We start from the raw sequence: 18,629 nt of genomic DNA on the forward strand, positions 1-18,629 counted from the left end.
TGTCAAGGAAGCACTGTCTTAAGCCCGGTTCAGATGGTGCTTGTTTTCGTGCACGTTTCCTTGCTAGCGAGCAAGCTGGGTGCCATGGTGGGTATGGTGCTGGCTTCTGTGATGATTGTTGTTCTCACGGAGCTGGCTCTTTTCACAGTTCAAATTGGAAAATCATCCCCTGTTTCATCTGTTGCCAACACTCATGGTCAAAAAGAAACTCTACCGTGAGTGGAAAACAACTGACATCCTAAATGAACAATAGTAAATGTCGTAATAAGGTAATTAAGCCATAAGTGCAAAACAGCTAAAGTCCCATATTTAATTGCTGTTTCTTATAAACTAGAGAATATAGAAAAAACAGGTTTAGTAGGAAAACAACATACATGGCAACATAGGTTCAGTGGTGATATTATATCATCATATTTAGTTCCAGCCTACAAACTAACACGAAAAATAGTAAGGAACCTACCCTCAAAATCCAGCAAGCTAGCCACCAGAGCGCATTACTTCCAGCAAGTGAGCATGCAGCAAGTCACCTTGGAATCAATCATGGAAACAAGCACCATCTGAACCGGGTTTTATATTGCACTTGTTTCTTTATTCTTACAAAATGATCTTGTCAAATCTAAATCTGATCACATTTGGACTGAATGTAAATGTGGTTTCTGATGTCCATAAGGTTTGGTTTCTTTCTATCTTTTATTTTTCAGTTACGGTTATTTTATGTCAACTGGTCTTGTATCTAAAAAAAATTATTTTCCATTATAGTATATTACGATACAAGATTGGGAGTGCTTTTACAAAATTAAGGAAAAGTTTGAAAAACGAGCACAGCGAGTATTTTTTGAAAGTACTATTTTTAAAAATATTAATATACAGTACCGACATACGTTAGACTATGAACTGATTCTCAGCAAGAAGTTTGTCATAGGTGTCGGTAGATGGCAGGAGTAGTTTCAGTTACAACTCTAGAGCAGGTTATTTGTAATATTTCAACATACTTATCTAGGTTGGCAACTCTGCATTCAGTAAAATCAAGTTTCAATAGCGACGGCCGTTTGCTGTAATGACGAAGAAAACGCTCATGCAAAAAAGATCTATTTCTGTATGTTAAAATACTCAACATAGTCCAGGAGACATAAATATATAATATTTTAAAATCTACATGTTACCATAAACAGCAAAGTTGATCTTTGTTAATTGATTGACAATTTTAATCATGGCTTTGTTTCCTATGTTGGCTATAGTGGAAGTTCATGGATCTGGCCAAAGAAGGAAGATGTATCTATGAAGAAAGCTTCTGTCATAGTTAAAAATGTGAAACATCCAAGAGTTATAAATAAGTGTGGACAGTTTGCTTTTGTTTAAAAATGATTAATTTTCACAGTAAAATCAAACAATAAAACTTTGTGATTGCATTTGTTTCCTTTTATAACTTTAATTAGTTGTATTTTCAGATGTTTGGAGAAATTAATAATAAAATAATTGAAATTTTATATTTTAACTGTTTTGTCACACCCATAACATGTTATAAATATTCTGTATGCCCTTGGTGAAACACAAATCCAGCTTTAAAAAAGTTAATCTTGTTATAAAAAAAATCTTACAGATACAGAAAAAAAAGCCTACTCTTTCAGAACTTACCAATTAGCAGAGTTACTGAATGAACTGCATGAATGCACAATGCCACACTTGTAACATTTAGTCTTCTCTCTTTTCTTAGACGAAATATATATGCATTTCATAATTATGGATCAACAACTAGCTTTTTCAACTGCCTGTAAGGTAAGAACCTGACAATCTTAAGTCTTTTAATCAATATAACTAAATATTTGTCATACCCATAACAATTGAATGACCCTTATGCCCTTGACATTAAATTATGAATAAATATATATATATTCAGGGTAAGGCTGGGCCACTTGTATTTTGTTGATTGCCTTGTCATTCAATTGCTGGAATGATTGTTTGCTTTAAGGTTATTAGTGAGGGAATGGATTTCATGAAGAATATCAGATTTTGTGTTACAGATGATAATACTTCTGTTATGCAGTAGTGTTAAACATTACATTATATTATAATAAGTGCTGGAACTGTTGACCATCCTCTCAAATGTACATTTCATATCTTTTCAAAAGACTTCTGGACACATGCTGGATTCTCTCTCAATAGAATTGGACCCTAGGCACGTGTCTGTTTCATTTAATTTATGAACAAATATTGCCTTATAAGACTTTAATTTTAAACTTCCATCACTTTCCAAGCTGACGTCTTGGATAAACTTGTCTTTTGAGCTAACTTTCTTTATGATCTGATGAGAGAATGTTCCTTATCAGAGTTTTACTCAGAACGCAATTTTTTCATCATCTTTTTTATTTAAAAGTGAGACAGTTCTCTTCTATTTTTCACAAAATTTAGGATTGTTAAACGACATAATGTTTCTGTAACAATATACTGTACCATGAGACTTTGTACGATTTCTTCGTAATATATATCATAAATGAAGATTCGCTGTTCTAAAGTGTACTGGCACTGCATAGCTACAAACTAAACAGAACTACACTAAATGGAAGTCAGCTGTATACTAGTGCTCTGACCTTGATGTCCCTTCAACCTGTGTTATTTGTCCATACTTTGCAAGACAAAACCTCACGCTCTATCAGTTTCATTTGTTTTACTAACGAATTATTGCATAAATATGTGTTATTTGTATAGTAGTTAAGAGTCGTGAGCACGTTTTCTACCAATCCTTTGTGCTTGGTAAACTTTCTTAAAAGAATAGAGATATTGATTTTCAAGAGTTCAAGTTTAAAGAAAGATTTCGTATGTCAAGAATTAAATTTGAGACATGGCTTGCTATTGCAGAGCCTTATTTACGTCCTGCAACACAGAGGATTTTCCCTATAACCAGGAGAAGGCTATTTTAATAATGATCAAACACTTTATTTTTTAAACAATAATTTAAAAATTAATAATATTCATTTGGAAAGATAATATGTAAAAATATATAGTGAAACCTCTTCTTATGGACACTCCTCATATATGGACAGATTTTTATGTCCCAACTGAAATGATATAGAAATAATTATAAATTTAAATCTCGTTTACGGACACTCTCAGATACAGACATGGACAGCAGTTTCACAGTCCCAAAGCCTGCCTCATCTCTTGACTGCGGACAGAACTTGGATTTGAAGACCTAATGTATTACAAAAATGGAAAATTTAGTACAGAAATTTCTTAACATGAAACATAATATAAGGGTCCCGTAGGCTACCTCTAGCCCAGCCGGCTACCCCTTGTTAGCTAGAAGCGGATGGATAAACAAAGTCATAAAATTTACCTATGTGATGAGTCCAAGCTTTCCGCGATCGTGAAATTGTATTCGACACATGATAGGGTTAGTATGATTATTCTCTTCACTTCAATCAGTTGTTCTGTTTCGAGAGAGATGGCATCTGAACATAAAAGTTAAGTTTACAACTGTAAATTACAGAACTGCATCTGTAGACCTAGAATAAAATTGCATGGGACAGTACTGTATTTTCGTTTTTTGGTCTTATCTACTGTAGTTCAAAGTCCCAAAGAATTTACTGTAGTACTGTATTTAAAATTAAACTACAGTAATACATTTCATTTAAAGCATGATGGGATACATAATGCATATTATAAATTTACTTTAGATTGGTGAGCCTCCCTCCCAATAAAGGACACCCCAGATGCGGACAGATTGTTATGTCCCTTCGATGTCCGTAAATGAGAGGTTTCACTGTACCTTAGCTCTCTTCCTAAAGTTCGGCCAAATTGTCTCTTGCATATTATTACCAATCATTATTCTAATTGATTGAGCATACATGTGGCATTTATTCCATTTATTAGATTTGACTTTCTTCGTCAAATTGGAAAAAAAAACTGTCCAAATAACATATTATTCTTTTCTTCTCTTAATTGATCAAGAACCATGATGTGAAAATAGTTATGCCATTTTTACAACAATGAAACATAAATGTTTAATGTTTTGTGCGTGTCATAGACTACGATTGTCTTTCTTCTTTCGTAATTAAATTAATGCAAAATTAAGTAATACTTAAAATTGATTTTAGTATTGTAACATTACTTTTTTATAAGTATTTTAAAACTATTTGTCAATATGGCTGCCTTCCATTTCTAAAGTATGTTAGTCGTGAAAAATTAATAAAATTGTGTTATGTAACAGAAATTACTAAGACTTGTCATTTTTCATCCATATACAGGGTGTAAAAAATACTGGTGGAGAGCATAAATAACTGAAGAAAAAAGTCAAATAATGTTTTTCTGTAACTGTCAGGGTGTTCCCACAAAAAAAAGATATGTTTTCTGAATCCAACTTTTTTGAAAATGAGAAAAGTCAGTCATTAATTACTTCACCCGATAAGTATGCTGAGGCAGTTCCTTTTAGTGGGTTATTTTACGGAACCGTATCAATTGCTCTGGTTATCTAGCATCTGAGTGAGATGAAGATGATAGCACTAGCCGAGTCCAGGGTTCAGCGCTGAAAGTTACCCAGCATTTGCTCTTAATGTGTTGAGGCAAAACCCTGGTAAAAACCTCAACCAGATGACTTGTCCCAACCAGGATTTGAACCTGGGCATGCTAGTTTCATAGTCAGACGTGCTAACCGTTACTCCACAGCTGAAGCAGTTACATTTTACTCATTGCATTGGTATGTGTTGGGTGCAAGGTCATGGCAATGCCATTCACGTTTAGTTAAAACGTAAACAAATAATTAGACTACTATTAATCTTAAAAACACGTTATTTTACAAATTAAAAATAAAATTATGAGAAATAATTAAATTTCACTAGACATTTTGTTTACTAGACCAATATGTACTGTTTATACAATTTTGCCAGTTTATATCGTTTACACCCTGTATTGGTAAATTGTCACTTGTCACTAGTATCTTTTATGCAATAGGCCTCAGGTGTCTGCATTTTATGCTGTTGATCAAAACTGATCCACTCATGATACATTACTTACAGCTGCATGTAGTAGGCTATGATAATAAAACAATTCAAAACTACCAACCACTAATTTATTTATTTGATAACATTCCCGAATACACTCCAATACTTTTCAGAAAGGATGCACATTTCTACAATATGTCTCTCTCCACATAAATTCATCTATGGAAAGAAGTCAACTTCTTACTGTGTCTGTCTTAAATATTGTTTTAATTTATACCAGTAACCTTCCATGGCATTTGTACACGCACCAGCAATAGGGTCCACAAAATTCTCTGACTTGTTAACAGTGAATCCCAAAGTATGTAAAGTGGATTCCAAGATACTTAGTCCTATATATGCCCCCATTTATTTGTGTAAATGATGCTTCCTAGTAATGCATAGTCCCTAATCAGTGGAATTAATGTTTGTCTATTTATCTGTATCACAAAAACAAGCACTTAACATTTCAAAGTTGTAATATAAATACCCAAAGCACATCCCTCTAAAAACTAATCTTCTAACCTCATATGTCCTTTTGCACAGCAAAGATTCGTCAATCTGTATAACTCGTCCTGGTGTGCCAAATACAAATCTATTTCTGTCCTGCAAAATTATCCACGAGCATATGTCTCTGAAGAAGGTGAAATATTGGACGACTGACTTTTTGGGAATGTTGCTGAAGAAAGTGGTCGCACAAGGAGCAATGTAAGAAAAAACAAAAGAGTTCAAATTAAATGAAAAGAAATGTGTGTTTAGCTGAAAAATGTTTCATTGGCTAAACATGTTGAGAAAAAAACTACAAAATTCTCTCTTATAATTAACATTATGCAAAAGCACAGTTTGTTATATGCACCTTGCATTGAAACATCTTTCACAGTTTTAGAAATCTCTCCCTTTGTAATAATTAATAGTAGTTAAGTCATCTATGAGCCTTGTTGTCAGCATCTTGGAGCACAATACCACATTACACATTGGACAGTTTTTGGGCTCATGTTCGGTGCCCGTGGCACGATCCCATGTGAAACTTTAAATCAACTTAAACAATATAAAATTTCTGATGCAACGATTGATGCCATAGGATCTCACGTGTTAAAATCGTCCTTAGCTATAATTAGTAATCATTTGTACCCAACAAAATTGTTATTGTAAATGATTTCCTACGTTTTCTTATCTTAATGTTTTTTTTTTTTTCTTTCCAAGTGTCACAAAATTGTTTTGTTTACTTATTATTCTTTATGAATTGATTAGTAGGCCGATCTATCGAACCCTTATTTAGGGCGGCTTTTGTTTATACAAATTATCACAGTCTAGTATATACAGTCACGAAGCTTGAGTTATTGAGGGTACTAGGAACAATAGACTGTGCCGATACTATTTCGCATTTTCTGTGATGAGACGATAGTAGTGATCCTAGTGGTTAGCAACTATCTATGGATGCATATTCCCTACGTATTGAGCTTCGTGCTGTATATACTAGACTGTGGTATAAGAGAGTAAAATTAGATTTTATGCACGAGTAGAAAGTTTTAGTGCTCGAGATAAAGCTGAGGGTGATAATTTTCATGAGCACATAAAATCTGTTTATTCTCGTGTGCTACACAATATTTTATCCATTACTTGTATCTGAATTTAATTTTAAATTGTACGCCTTTTCTTTGTAATATTTTGTTTGCGAAGAAATTATAAATTAATGTATGTATAGATTTTATGGTTGCTAATATGTTGGTTGTCATGAAAAAAGTTTTAATTCATAGAAATGAATTAAAAACTTTTAATTCAGTGCTGTGAATAAAGACATTGTTTAGGTTGCTAAGAACGATGAGATAAAGACCAGTTTAGATACCAGTAGTGGATAAAAAATGTTACGATCTTGGGTGTTTTCTAATCCTAAAACAGCATAAAATTGTTGTAAACTCATTACATCATTCAGATTCATTTTAAACCTGTTATCATTAATTATCTAACTTGTGGAAATGATAGATTCATGTCTCCTAACATACCCTAATTCATGGAGGCCACATTATTGCTGTCATACTTCAAAACATCAACATGAATGAAATTTCTACGCATCCACACTTATTTTGGTACGTATAAACATTGTCAGTGAATATTATGTGATACTGGTATTCCTTCACAGATGGTGTAAAGATATTCCAATTCCTAAAGGAACAAAATGGCATAAAAATGAACAACTTACCTCCAGTAATACAAGTGGTAGAAAACGACACTGAAATCCTGAGGTCTACACCAAGCTTCTAAGTGCAGTTGTGATAAAAATTTAAATGGATTAAATCTGCAGTAAAAATATTAATGATAAAAATATGATGCCTTTATTGAAACTATGCATTTTTATGGAACATAAAATCAGCTTTAATGGTCTTAAACATGAAAATATATCATAAATAATATTAATATTAATATTATAAAAATATTATGCATTTATAAAAAACCAAAATGTGCAAATATCGTATTTGCAACATAAAATAAGATTTAATAGCCTTAAATGTTGATTATTCGAGAAGAATTGATCACCAATTAATTACACCCAATGGGAAAAAATACACAAATGCATTTACTTCCTGGCTTTAACTCAGGAGCTTAGAATATGACAGTACTTCGAACTAATAGACTTTTAATCTTGAACTCCAGCATGGGAATAACGAGTCCCTCCCCACCACCCCCATAGCTTGATATCAAGGGCATCATGCCAGAAGGGCGTGTTAACAAAACTCCAAGTTTACATTACAGCCATTTAAATACAAAATAATTTTTTCTATCCTTGTCTACTTAAGGGGTTAGGTACAGTTTATAGCAGTAAAATTGTGGTAATATTCAACATTTTTTTCCTCCATTATGAATAATGAAAATTAGTATGTGTAAAACACTGTCCTTCTGCTATATAATAAAAATATTTTTACGATTCAATGTGGTGGCAGTTCACTGTGCAGTGATGAAGCGTCTCCCTCATAACTCAAAAACTATCCAACATTCTGTGATGAAATTTTTTTGTGTGTATTTATGCATGTCATATCTACAATATGATGCAAAATCACTTCTCTACCTTTCATAGATTGTCTGATAAAAAATAAATTCATTTTGAAAAATGGTCAAATATCAGTATTTTCTTCTAATGCAAAATAAAAACAATATTATTTATTAAGTAATATAGTTGAAAGAGCATGATATTGTAAACATGAGTTTCAGCAATAAAATAAAACAGAGAGAACATGAAAAAGTTAACATGTTTATGAGTTACGAGGGAAACACTTCATCATTGCACAGTGAACTGCCACCGTCTTGGAAAAAAAAAAAAAAAAAAAAAAAAAGCAAATAATTTTTTTAAATCGTAGAAGTATTTTTTGTCATATAGCAGGAGGACAGTGTTTTACACATACCAATTTTCATTATTATACAAGATACAGTAATGGAGGAAAAAAATGTTGAATATTTCCAAAAATTTTACTACTGTAAGCTGCACCTAACCCCTTAACAGGGTATTTTCTTTGATTATTCCTCATGTCCATTGTAATTCTCAAACGATTATTTTCAGACAAAAATTGCTTCCATTAAAATATTTCAATAATGCTGCATTTCCTAATATACCCTTCTGGTATGATGACTTGATATCTTATATTGTACTTGTCAGTGGAAATGGTTATAGTGAGAGATGATCTAGAATTCGCTATAGGATTACTTGATATTCATCTTAGAGTTGGAGAAAACCACAGAAGAAAATCCAACTTGATAATTCAACCCAAGCAGGCTTTGAACTGTACCTGAGCAAAACCTCAGATTTTGAGTCCAACTCACTACCATCTAAGCTACACTGACAGCTGTAATAACTATGTTACTGGTACTGATAATATGAAAGGATATTTGTTATTGCTAACTTTTATTTCAGTCTGTCAATTATGCACAACAATGGATTACAATGCAATAAATACTTGAGAGATTTTAATTCTTATTATAGTCAGTGTTCACAATTACAATATTATTCAAGCTACAGTACAAGTGTAAGTCACAACATCATATTAAACAACAAATTTAGTATTTCCCACATACATGTAGAACTGGAACATCCAACTTAGTCTTCAGTGTACTCAAAAGGCTCTGGAGGTTCAGGTTCCTTGTCCTCATCCGGTTTGGGTCCAAATGCTGAAAACAGAAATAAAAAACAATAATCAGGATGAATCTGTGCACTTGCAGTCGGTTAAGGTTCAAAGGCGAGAACAGGCAAGCAGGTAGTATCCTCAACAAAACAGGATCAGCTGTTAATTTTGTTGTGGGGCTCTGTTCAGTGACATAGTGAATATAGGAAATTCTGTGATGCGAATGTAAAATTTAACAACATTATAAAATTTAAATCAAAAGTGAGAGACCAAAAAAAATAAATAAATAAAAAAAAACTCCATGGTCCAGCTAAAGATATAATTTGCAATATAGCCAGTGGGTGGGCCAGGTGGGCGCGAATTTTTGGGGTTTTTAATAGAAAATACTCAACATTAAAACTAAACCATAGATCCAGAGCAATAGTTATAGTTGATAGCATTAAAGTAAGTCAAAAATGCGTTCATTACTTCAAGAACCAATTTAACTGTGTTGGATTGGGCCTAAAAAATTGAATGGCAGCGATAAAAAGAAGGAAGCCGTGGAGGCTACTGAATTGCTACATCAGCTAGAAATATTTGACACCTTATTTTATTTGGTATGTTTAGACGATATTCTTGTTCTTGAAAATTCATTATCGGAAGCACCTCAATCTCCAAAAATGGGTATTAGTAAATGTTCGTCCTTCATTAAGGCAATGATATAAAACTTTTCAAAGCTCTGAAACGAAGAAAAATTCGACAATCATGTCAAGCACAAGGTTTTGTAATCTAGCAATTCTATCCATTGAGAGGGAGAAAAGTTCGAATTTGTTGAAGGACCCATCATCAGCAGTCGACAGATTCGTTGCTAGTAAATCTCGACAGTTCCAGTTCACCTTATGAAGCGTTTGTATAGGTATGCCTTGCATGATTGTTTATCATAATTTTGCATGTTATTAAATAAGACTTCCGAGAATAAGTTTCAAGAGAGTTGACAGCAGCGGCATTGTCAGGAGATGAGTCAAGTACTTTCCAAACCCTATGTTGTGCCCAAGGATTATGATAAGCAATCATAACTTTGTTATGACCATAAGCAATATATTTTCACTTTATTTTAAAGTAATAAAATCGTACTTATTAAAAGATTCAACATGCCTTTACATGCGACAGAGCTCGCTTCCTGTTTCGACAAATTACAGAGTACAGCTTAGCCAACTCAGCACAGTCCAGTCCTTGAACAAGGTAGAAATGTGTACGCTTGCATTTTACTCATAGCACGAAGTCAGTCTTAGCAACAGCCGACATATAACGAAAGATACATATTTTATGCAGCGTCTCTCGCGAGACATTTTAATTGGTGGTGATTCCGCAACTCTGGATTTCCATTGGTCAAGTCAAAAACAGAGATTCAGTCATGAGAGTTCCTTAAATCTGTATTGTTCTAAGTGACGACCGGAAACGCCGATCTAGATTCGCGGGTAAAATAGCGTCACTCTGTTACGTCACAAAGGACGCGGTTCGAGAATTTATAAATGGACATGAAACGTCCAAAACGCGGTCATTAGTTATTGGTCAAGACAGTGGTCATGCAGTAGCGGTCATAACTTCCTGACGTCCAGGAAGAAGAATGGCATCATCTGTGAACAGCACCAGTGTTTGCCCTACTATCTACTGTAAGTAAAATCATCAGTTCAATCTTCAGACTTTTCATTTAACTAGTTCATCTTGGTACTTTAGAATTAACAGAAATTTTCATACTTTCTAAATCATTCTATCTCAATATTTAATAATCTGTCTGTAGTAAATTGATATTTCATTAATAAACTTAGTAATAGTGAATTTCTACACTTGTGATTATTTCGAAAGCCTGAGATCACATTCTGAGTAGGAATCCCTCCTATCCGTAAGCAAGTACAGTTTATAAATCATATTAGAGAGTTAGGAAGTATAATGCAGTGTCCGATTCGTTTGTGTTATCTTGATAGAGATTATAACTCGCGATTATCTCAAAGATAAGCCATCCGCCCTTGTCGTGGCAAGTGACACGACAAATTACTGGTGTCAGATATGATAGAGCTCAACAATAAATTTTGGTGTCAGATATGGTATAATAAATACTGGTGTCAGAATTAGTATAACAAAAATTGGTGTCAGAAATGGGCACAACACCTGCATATCTGACCCACCCAAAATAATTAGTCTGGCTACGCCACTGAATATAGCTCAATTTATGTCGAAGCATTTTCTTGGGATAGTGGTTCCGATGCAGATCATACCTTCTTTCTTGCAATTGAAAAATCAGAAGGAAGATCCTCTCCAGTGTGTGGTGTGTCAAAAAGAACCATACAGAATATACAGAAAGAATTTCGAGACATGATGGAAAATGAAGTTGCATGTTTATTTAGTACGCCAGAAAAGTATAAATGCGATAAACTTCTCCCTGGTCTTGATGACTGTGAACGTTGTGTTTTACGACGAACTGAGCATGAACTTTAAGACCAGGTAAAGTAGGTGCCAGCCAGTTGTAGAGAAAATAAGAAGTCTGCAGGAGGATTAATTTTCAGGGTAGTGAAAGGAGTCTGAGAGACATTTTAAAGTCACTAGGTTTGAGATGTGGATGTGGCTCTGATAACCACTGTAATAGTTGTACAAAGCTAATGCAATGACCTCCCATCCAGGCAACCCGAGTTCGATCCTCACCCAGGTCATGATAAAATTTGTTGTGGACAAAGCAGATGTTTCAGAGAGTTTTACTTGAGGTACTCCTATTTCCTTTATCATTCCACCAACACACTCCACCTTCCCCTCATTTTACCAGTCATCTTCCATGAACTGGGGTTTCCAATGCTGATGCAGGAAGAGTTTGGGACTCCGAGACCTGGCCCACCTATCAGCACATGATTTACGGATGTCACCTGGACCAACTGTCGGACTTGGACAATCATCGCATATATAGTATGCATAATGCTCTAAAGCAGGGATCAGCAGAAATGTCATCGTGATCACTAGCAGTAGTGTCGTTGCAGGGGCAGCGCAGTAAACAGTCTTACCTTCACCCCCTCCCTTCCGTCCAACTCCCCTGCAACTCCAGTTCATAGACATCGATCAGTGGCGGGTTACCTGATTAGGTTTAGACTGCGTCTTTCTCAAAACCTTCAACGTCTGTTCGGAAACATATGTTTAAGAAAGAATGAGAGGAACAGTATTTGTTGTGCACATGGTGACAATGTAGACGCCTCTTGTGTTCTTTTCTAATAGGCAAGCATGAACATATCTAATGTAATCGTAAACGAAAATGTATAAAGTTTTGTAGGGCTGGACAGGGCGAAGCAATTAAAACATAAAAAAAAAAAAAGCTAAATTGAAATAATAGTTCCGGTACTAAAATATGTTGAAACAAGCTATGAGTCAAAGGGAACACCATGCAAGTTATGTTATTGCTTTGGAAATCGCAAAATCATCGCATACATGTTCAAAACTCCTAATGTGTAGTTTGTAAGTCAGCTAGTTGCTAGTCACTAGTGTGTAGTATAGGCTTGAGCCTAAGAACAAATGACTGCTAATCTAGGCAGGGCAGCTGGTGTTTTATGTCTGTGGTAATAAAACTGTGACGTGAAATCTGAAGAAATCATTTTGCCAATGGCACGAACTATGTCATTTCTTTTGTGAGTCTATTCTATGTAATACTAAAAATTACAAAGAAAATAGATCTAATTGGTTTTTATTTGGAGGGAATCACAATTTGAAATTAGATCTTATGCATTATTTTCTGATAATGAATATGAATAAACAGTTCTCGTGGTATGCAGGCTGCCAGACAAGATGGCATGCTCAAAACCATATCCTCGGTTATCAGGGTTGCTGAAAATATGTATTTCTGTGGAAACTTCAAATTTGATTTTTTTCAGCTTCGTATGAGAAAGTAAGAAAGGTAGGTATGGCAGACGAAATCTCAGAACACTGCAAGGAACAATGTTTAACTTCATTACCAACGAATCCTGGCTTACCTGCAACTGGCTCCACCAACTCCTCTGCAATTCCTGGTTTCACATGACGGACCATGATAATGCCTCCAATGGTGAGATCCTTCAGAGGAGCATAGCTACTGCCTTCTACCTGCTGCAAAACCTTCAACTGAAACCAATAACATCCATTTGTCACAATTCATGTTGCGTGTAAACTGCATGCAATATTATAAATCAAGAAGCATGAGCATGACGTTAATTATTTTAGATTTCACTTTTACATTTTACGAAGCAAATCAACTGAAGAAATTTACCTGTGGTTTCATAATGCGTCCTGGGTTGTTCAAAATCTCAAAGGCTGGTTCTGGTTCTTTCTTTGCTTCTTCTTCTTTGGTACCCATTGCAGCTTTCTTCTCTACTGATCCTGCTCTCTTTTCATCCTTATCTTTTTCTTTCTTATCATCCTTTTCTTTCTTTTCATCTTTCTTTTCCTTTCCTTCGTCCTTATCCTCATCCTAAAATGATGTTTTATTATTAAATACTAAACAAATTAATCAATATGAACTTCAGTATTTACACTTTATTAGTATGATCATCCTTTGTGTTGGGACAGGACCCCAAAGTACAGTAAATAAACGCAGATTCAGTTTGAGACCAGCCTTTAGCTTCTTATACACTTCTGAATATCTTATATTGTTGACCAAGTATCAGAATTATCCGTGAATCAGGAAACAAGAAGGGAGATAAATTACTGCTATATTTTAGTTACAGCATTCTCATTTATGAGTACACAGCGGAAAAAAAGTCAAATAAAAGTCTTGTTTACGGTTTACAAGTACTGTACGCATAGACTATGGCGTGAGGTGTGCATGCATCCCAAGTAGGTACAACAGGGTACCGTCCACAGAGAGCAACACTGCTCTGATTGAAAACAACTGCCACTCTGCGTTCTCAGTCAGTCCTCGTCCGTACGTGAACAGAGAACATTGAGATACGTAAACATATTATTCATTTGTGTTCGGTGAAGTGATCATAATGCCGAAGACAGATGCTAAAAAGCATAGGGTGTATTCTTTAATACAAGAATATGGCGTCTACAGTTTTAGTAGTGATACTGGTGAAACAATTAAATGTCGGTTATGTATGTGTGCATTAAAAAAGATAACAAAACAATCAATAGAAAATCAATGTAATACACAGAAACATATGAAAAATGTTACTCTATGTTAGAAGAAAATAAGGGTTGAAGTTCAAATTCCGCCTCAAATATGAAATATAACTTTTGCCAGGATTTGTGTCGAATGATGATAAGTTGCAATATTCCATTCAAAACGTTGGACGATCCTCACTTTAAAGGGTTTATAGAAAAGTACACAAAATATCAGGCACCTTCTGAATCACTGATTTGAAAACAGTTCTTACCTGCACGCGCCTCTAGTATGCCTACTGTGCTTACGTAAACAACAACCCTCTGACGAGAAAAAATACTCACGTTGTAGTTACCTTTACATCTGAATGACTTTTTTTCTGCTGTCTATTTATGAGTATTTTTTTTTTGTAAATCTATGTCACTGGACATCTAGTTTTGCTTATATTGTCAAGGAACTCATGCTAAGGTATATTTATTATCTTTACTAGGTTGAACCCACTAAGTGTGATGTAATTTTATTGATGTCATGGTAACTGTTCACTTACCACTTCCATCTTGTCAGCATCACGCTGGGCACGTCCGGCCTCTATACGCCCAGCTTCTCGCCTGCGGGCCCTAGCAGCAATACTCAGAACAGCAGTTGTTACTTTTTCTCTTTCCTCTCGTTTCTTTTCTTCTAAAGGAGGAGGATAGGCGAAAACTGAGGGGCGAGCATTTGAACGAAATTCAAGCTTCGGCATCTGCAACAAGAAAACACAGATATTTCACAATGCTTTTATTGTTTGCAAAATTTTGTAGCTCAACCAAACCTTAGTTTGTTAATGACTTCTCATCAGACAGAATCAGCATTTGATTCCAGGGAGATTTCATGAAGAGAGAGAGAGAGAGAAATAACTCGTCCGGCCTTAATTAAGGATGACCACGAGGATCCAGAAATTAATAGCAAATAAATATAATTAATTAAATATGAATATTGTTATAAAAATAAAATGTAATAATTAAGCACCATTGATTATCAATAATAAAATAAAATCTTAGAAGATGACTATAAATTATACTTATAAATAAAAGATTTTATTTAAAACTAGTCGTACCCGTGCGCTCCGCTGCACCCGTTAGAAATAAATATAAAGTAATTACATAATTAAAATAGGACATTTGATCCAAGGAACATTCGTGTTTGATAGAAGGATAAATCCTTTAATATGTTACTTAATTTATTGCATCCAAATAATTAAAATGCGATCATTTTGATCCAGAGATCACTCATTGGTGCAATGACAATTCCTTTAACATGTTTCTAATTTTTATTACATGCAACCATAGTTTAATGAACATTGACATTTTAGATTTAATGTGTATACTTTATTTTACTTGTTATAGGTTTCCATTGAATTTTGGTAATAACTTAATTTTAACCCTTGTTTTCTACGTATTCAGTAAATGGCGTTTGGCCCACTATGGTTCTGAACCCTTCAAATAACTTAAATTATTTTATATAATATTACATTGCATTACATTATATTATATCAGAAGTTACTGTAATAACATTATAGCATTATGTCCATCTAGAGAAACTACACTTTCCAATGGTGAAATAATAATTAATTATACAAATCGGTTAATTTAGCTTCCGATATTACTTCATACAAACACAGAAACATTCTATGTAGGCTATCTTTCATAGCTTTCGATTGTTGCTGTCCAAGGCCCCTTATAGACGAAGTCATTTGTTTTTTATTTCATTATACAGCCTTAGATGGCAGTTATTTTAATTTTAAAACTCATTTATCTCATTAAATATCAGTCCTATCAAAATTTTTCAAGGAATAAAACTTATCGCAACTTATTTTTAAAGAAACTTTTGTTATGTAACATTTTTCACAAAAATCAATAATAAGCGAGATATTTCGATTTATTTAATTCAGGGCCCCTTATAACCCCCTTTCAAATAATGTATTTTGAATGCCATATAGCCTAAAATCTAAGTTAGAACGAACATAATTTATATTCCAATTTTCATCGAAATCCGTTCATCCATTATCGCGTGAAAAGGTAACAAACATACAGACAGACAGACAGACAGACAGACATACAAACAAAAATTTCAAAAAAGCGATTTTCGGTTTCAGGGTGGTTAATTATATATGTTAGGACCAATTATTTTTGGAAAATCGAAAATTACCAGAAAAATTTCGGCTACAGATTTATTATTAGTATAGATTATATTATATTATATTATATTATATTATATTACATTACATTATATTATATCAGAAGTTACTGTAATAACATTATAGCATTATGTCCATCTAGAGAAACTACACTTTCCAATGGTGAAATAATAATTAATTATACAAATCGGTTAATTTAGCTTGCGATATTACTTCATACAAACACAGAAACATTCTCTGTAGGCTAGCTTTCATAGCTTTCTATTGTTGCTGTCCAAGGCCCCTTATAGACGAAGTCATTTGTTTTTTATTTCATTATACAGCCTTAGATGGCAGTTATTTTAATTTTAAAACTCATTTATCTCATTAAATATCAGTCCTATCAAAAATTTTCAAGGAATAAAACTTATCGCAACTTATTTTTAAAGAAACTTTTGTTATGTAACATTTTTCACAAAAATCAATAATAAGCGAGATATTTCGATTTATTTAATTCAGGCCCCCTTATAACCCCCCTTTCAAATAATGTATTTTGAATGCCATATAGCCTAAAATCTAAGTTAGAACGAACATAATTTATATTCCAATTTTCATCGAAATCCGTTCATCCATTATCGCGTGAAAAGGTAACAAACATACAGACAGACAGACAGACAGACAGACAGACATACAAACAAAAATTTCAAAAAAGCGATTTTCGGTTTCAGGGTGATTAATTATATATGTTAGGACCAATTATTTTTGGAAAATCGAAAATTACCAGAAAAATTTCGGCTACAGATTTATTATTAGTATAGATTAGCATATCCTTAATTAAAGCCTTCTGAGTGGTATAAATAAAAATGTAATAATAAAAGTGGCTATCGTACAGGATTCTTTCAAGTATTTTGTCATCACAAGTTCACTATTATTCCACTACCAGTACTATTTCTTCTCATAATTATCTCTAAATAACCATCATAATTGAAGAGGTGGATTCTTAAGTGTCCCAAGTCCTTTTTTTTTTTTTTTTTTTTTTTTCACGTTAAAATTTGTTCTTTTCAAGCCTATATATAACTATGTAAGTTTGTTTAATAGATTCTCCTAAGTCTTGACTTAGTGTCTGCATATGTTTTTTCAAATGAATCTAAGGCGTCAAATTTATTTCATCAGTTTTTGTATCTTTTTTTTCATAACTTCTCATTCGAACTCAGGCCAGTTTGGCATGCACCTCTTCAATTGGAAAGGGATGCTGAATCAAGATTAATATTTACAATTACATTTATCACCTCATTGTTTCTAAAGTCTCTGTGGTTTATAAGGGATGTTAAATGAATAATTACAATTATACCATTTTTTAGTAATGTTTAACGTGTCTGTGAAACTAGTGGGCCCAGGATCGAATTCTGGTTGGCTTTTTACATTAAGAGCAAATGCTGGGAAATGTTTAGCACCAGACCCCGCAATAATTTCATAACCTTCATCTAACAGGATTCTTCATCACAATCACCAAAAACGTAGGAGGAGACGCAAATGGCTACATGCCAATATGTGCAGGAGGAAGGAAAAAAGTTCTTCTCTGAATAGTTTCGGTAGTTAGAAGGGACGACTGTAAGAAATTAGGGTTGCAATCATCATCTCACTGTCTCTGGGCAGCCTTTGTAGTTGAAAAGTACGTTAAAAGGATAATCAATTACCTTTTAATATTTCTGTATGTAAAACAATCAAGTTCAAGATGTACAAGTTCACAGAAGTGGCATCTACTCTGATCATTATTTAGTCGTGGGAACCATTACATTGAGCAGGTTGGAGAAAATTTAAACAAAATCTCACAAATCTCCATAGGATGTATACAAAGTGTATTTACTGCAACAAGAATCTATTAGAAACCTCTATCAAAGAAGATTACAAGAATATCTAATGAAAACAGAAACATATAATAATATATAGGATGATTCATAAAAATCTGTAAAAACTTTGTGGGTGTAATGTAGAGGTAAAACTAAACTAAAATGTTCTATAAAACTTTTCCCGCAAATCCTTACTTTCAGAGTTATGATGTAAATGTAAAATTTTTCAGTAGGAAGAGAAAACACATTTATTCATGCTATGGCAGCCATACATAGGAGACTGTGAATTCTTACATTTTCGAAACAAAGAAATATAATTACATACAGGAGATTTTATTATTTGCTGTATCACTATTTAAGTTATTTAATAGAGCAAAAATCTGAAAATCGATAAATATGTCACATAGGAGTTACTGCAGAAACGACTATATATATATATATATATAT

General features: G+C 33.6%; 1 protein-coding gene and 1 long non-coding RNA gene across 4 annotated transcripts in view; one reads left to right on the plus strand and one right to left on the minus strand.

Annotated features, from left to right (window-relative positions):
• Positions 1–8,075, plus strand: part of LOC138713593 (uncharacterized) — a 51,356-nt gene extending 43,281 nt beyond the window's left edge. Inside the window, exons 2-5 of one of the 2 annotated variants that reach the window (XR_011335934.1) lie at positions 1,239–1,308; positions 1,715–1,776; positions 5,520–5,681; positions 7,114–8,075. This is a non-coding gene — a long non-coding RNA (uncharacterized lncRNA). Of the gene's footprint in view, positions 1–1,238; positions 1,490–1,714; positions 1,777–5,519; positions 5,682–7,113 lie in introns of those variants that run through there. The other variant, XR_011335933.1, reaches the window with a different exon arrangement.
• Positions 8,076–8,849: 774 nt separating this feature from the next.
• LOC138713592 (26S proteasome non-ATPase regulatory subunit 1-like) overlaps positions 8,850–18,629 on the minus strand; it is a 222,741-nt gene continuing 212,961 nt past the window's right edge. For both annotated transcript variants that reach the window (XM_069845780.1, XM_069845779.1), the window contains exons 6-9: positions 14,725–14,919; positions 13,344–13,544; positions 13,072–13,198; positions 8,850–9,131 (exon numbers count right to left, since the gene is read on the minus strand). In XM_069845780.1, coding sequence (XP_069701881.1) covers positions 9,061–9,131; positions 13,072–13,198; positions 13,344–13,544; positions 14,725–14,919 — 594 coding nt within the window. In that variant the 3' untranslated portion in view covers positions 8,850–9,060. The remainder of the gene's footprint in view (positions 9,132–13,071; positions 13,199–13,343; positions 13,545–14,724; positions 14,920–18,629) is intronic.

The sequence above is a fragment of the Periplaneta americana genome, chromosome 14 (genome assembly GCF_040183065.1).
Source record: "Periplaneta americana isolate PAMFEO1 chromosome 14, P.americana_PAMFEO1_priV1, whole genome shotgun sequence".
Taxonomy (NCBI): domain Eukaryota; kingdom Metazoa; phylum Arthropoda; class Insecta; order Blattodea; family Blattidae; genus Periplaneta; species Periplaneta americana.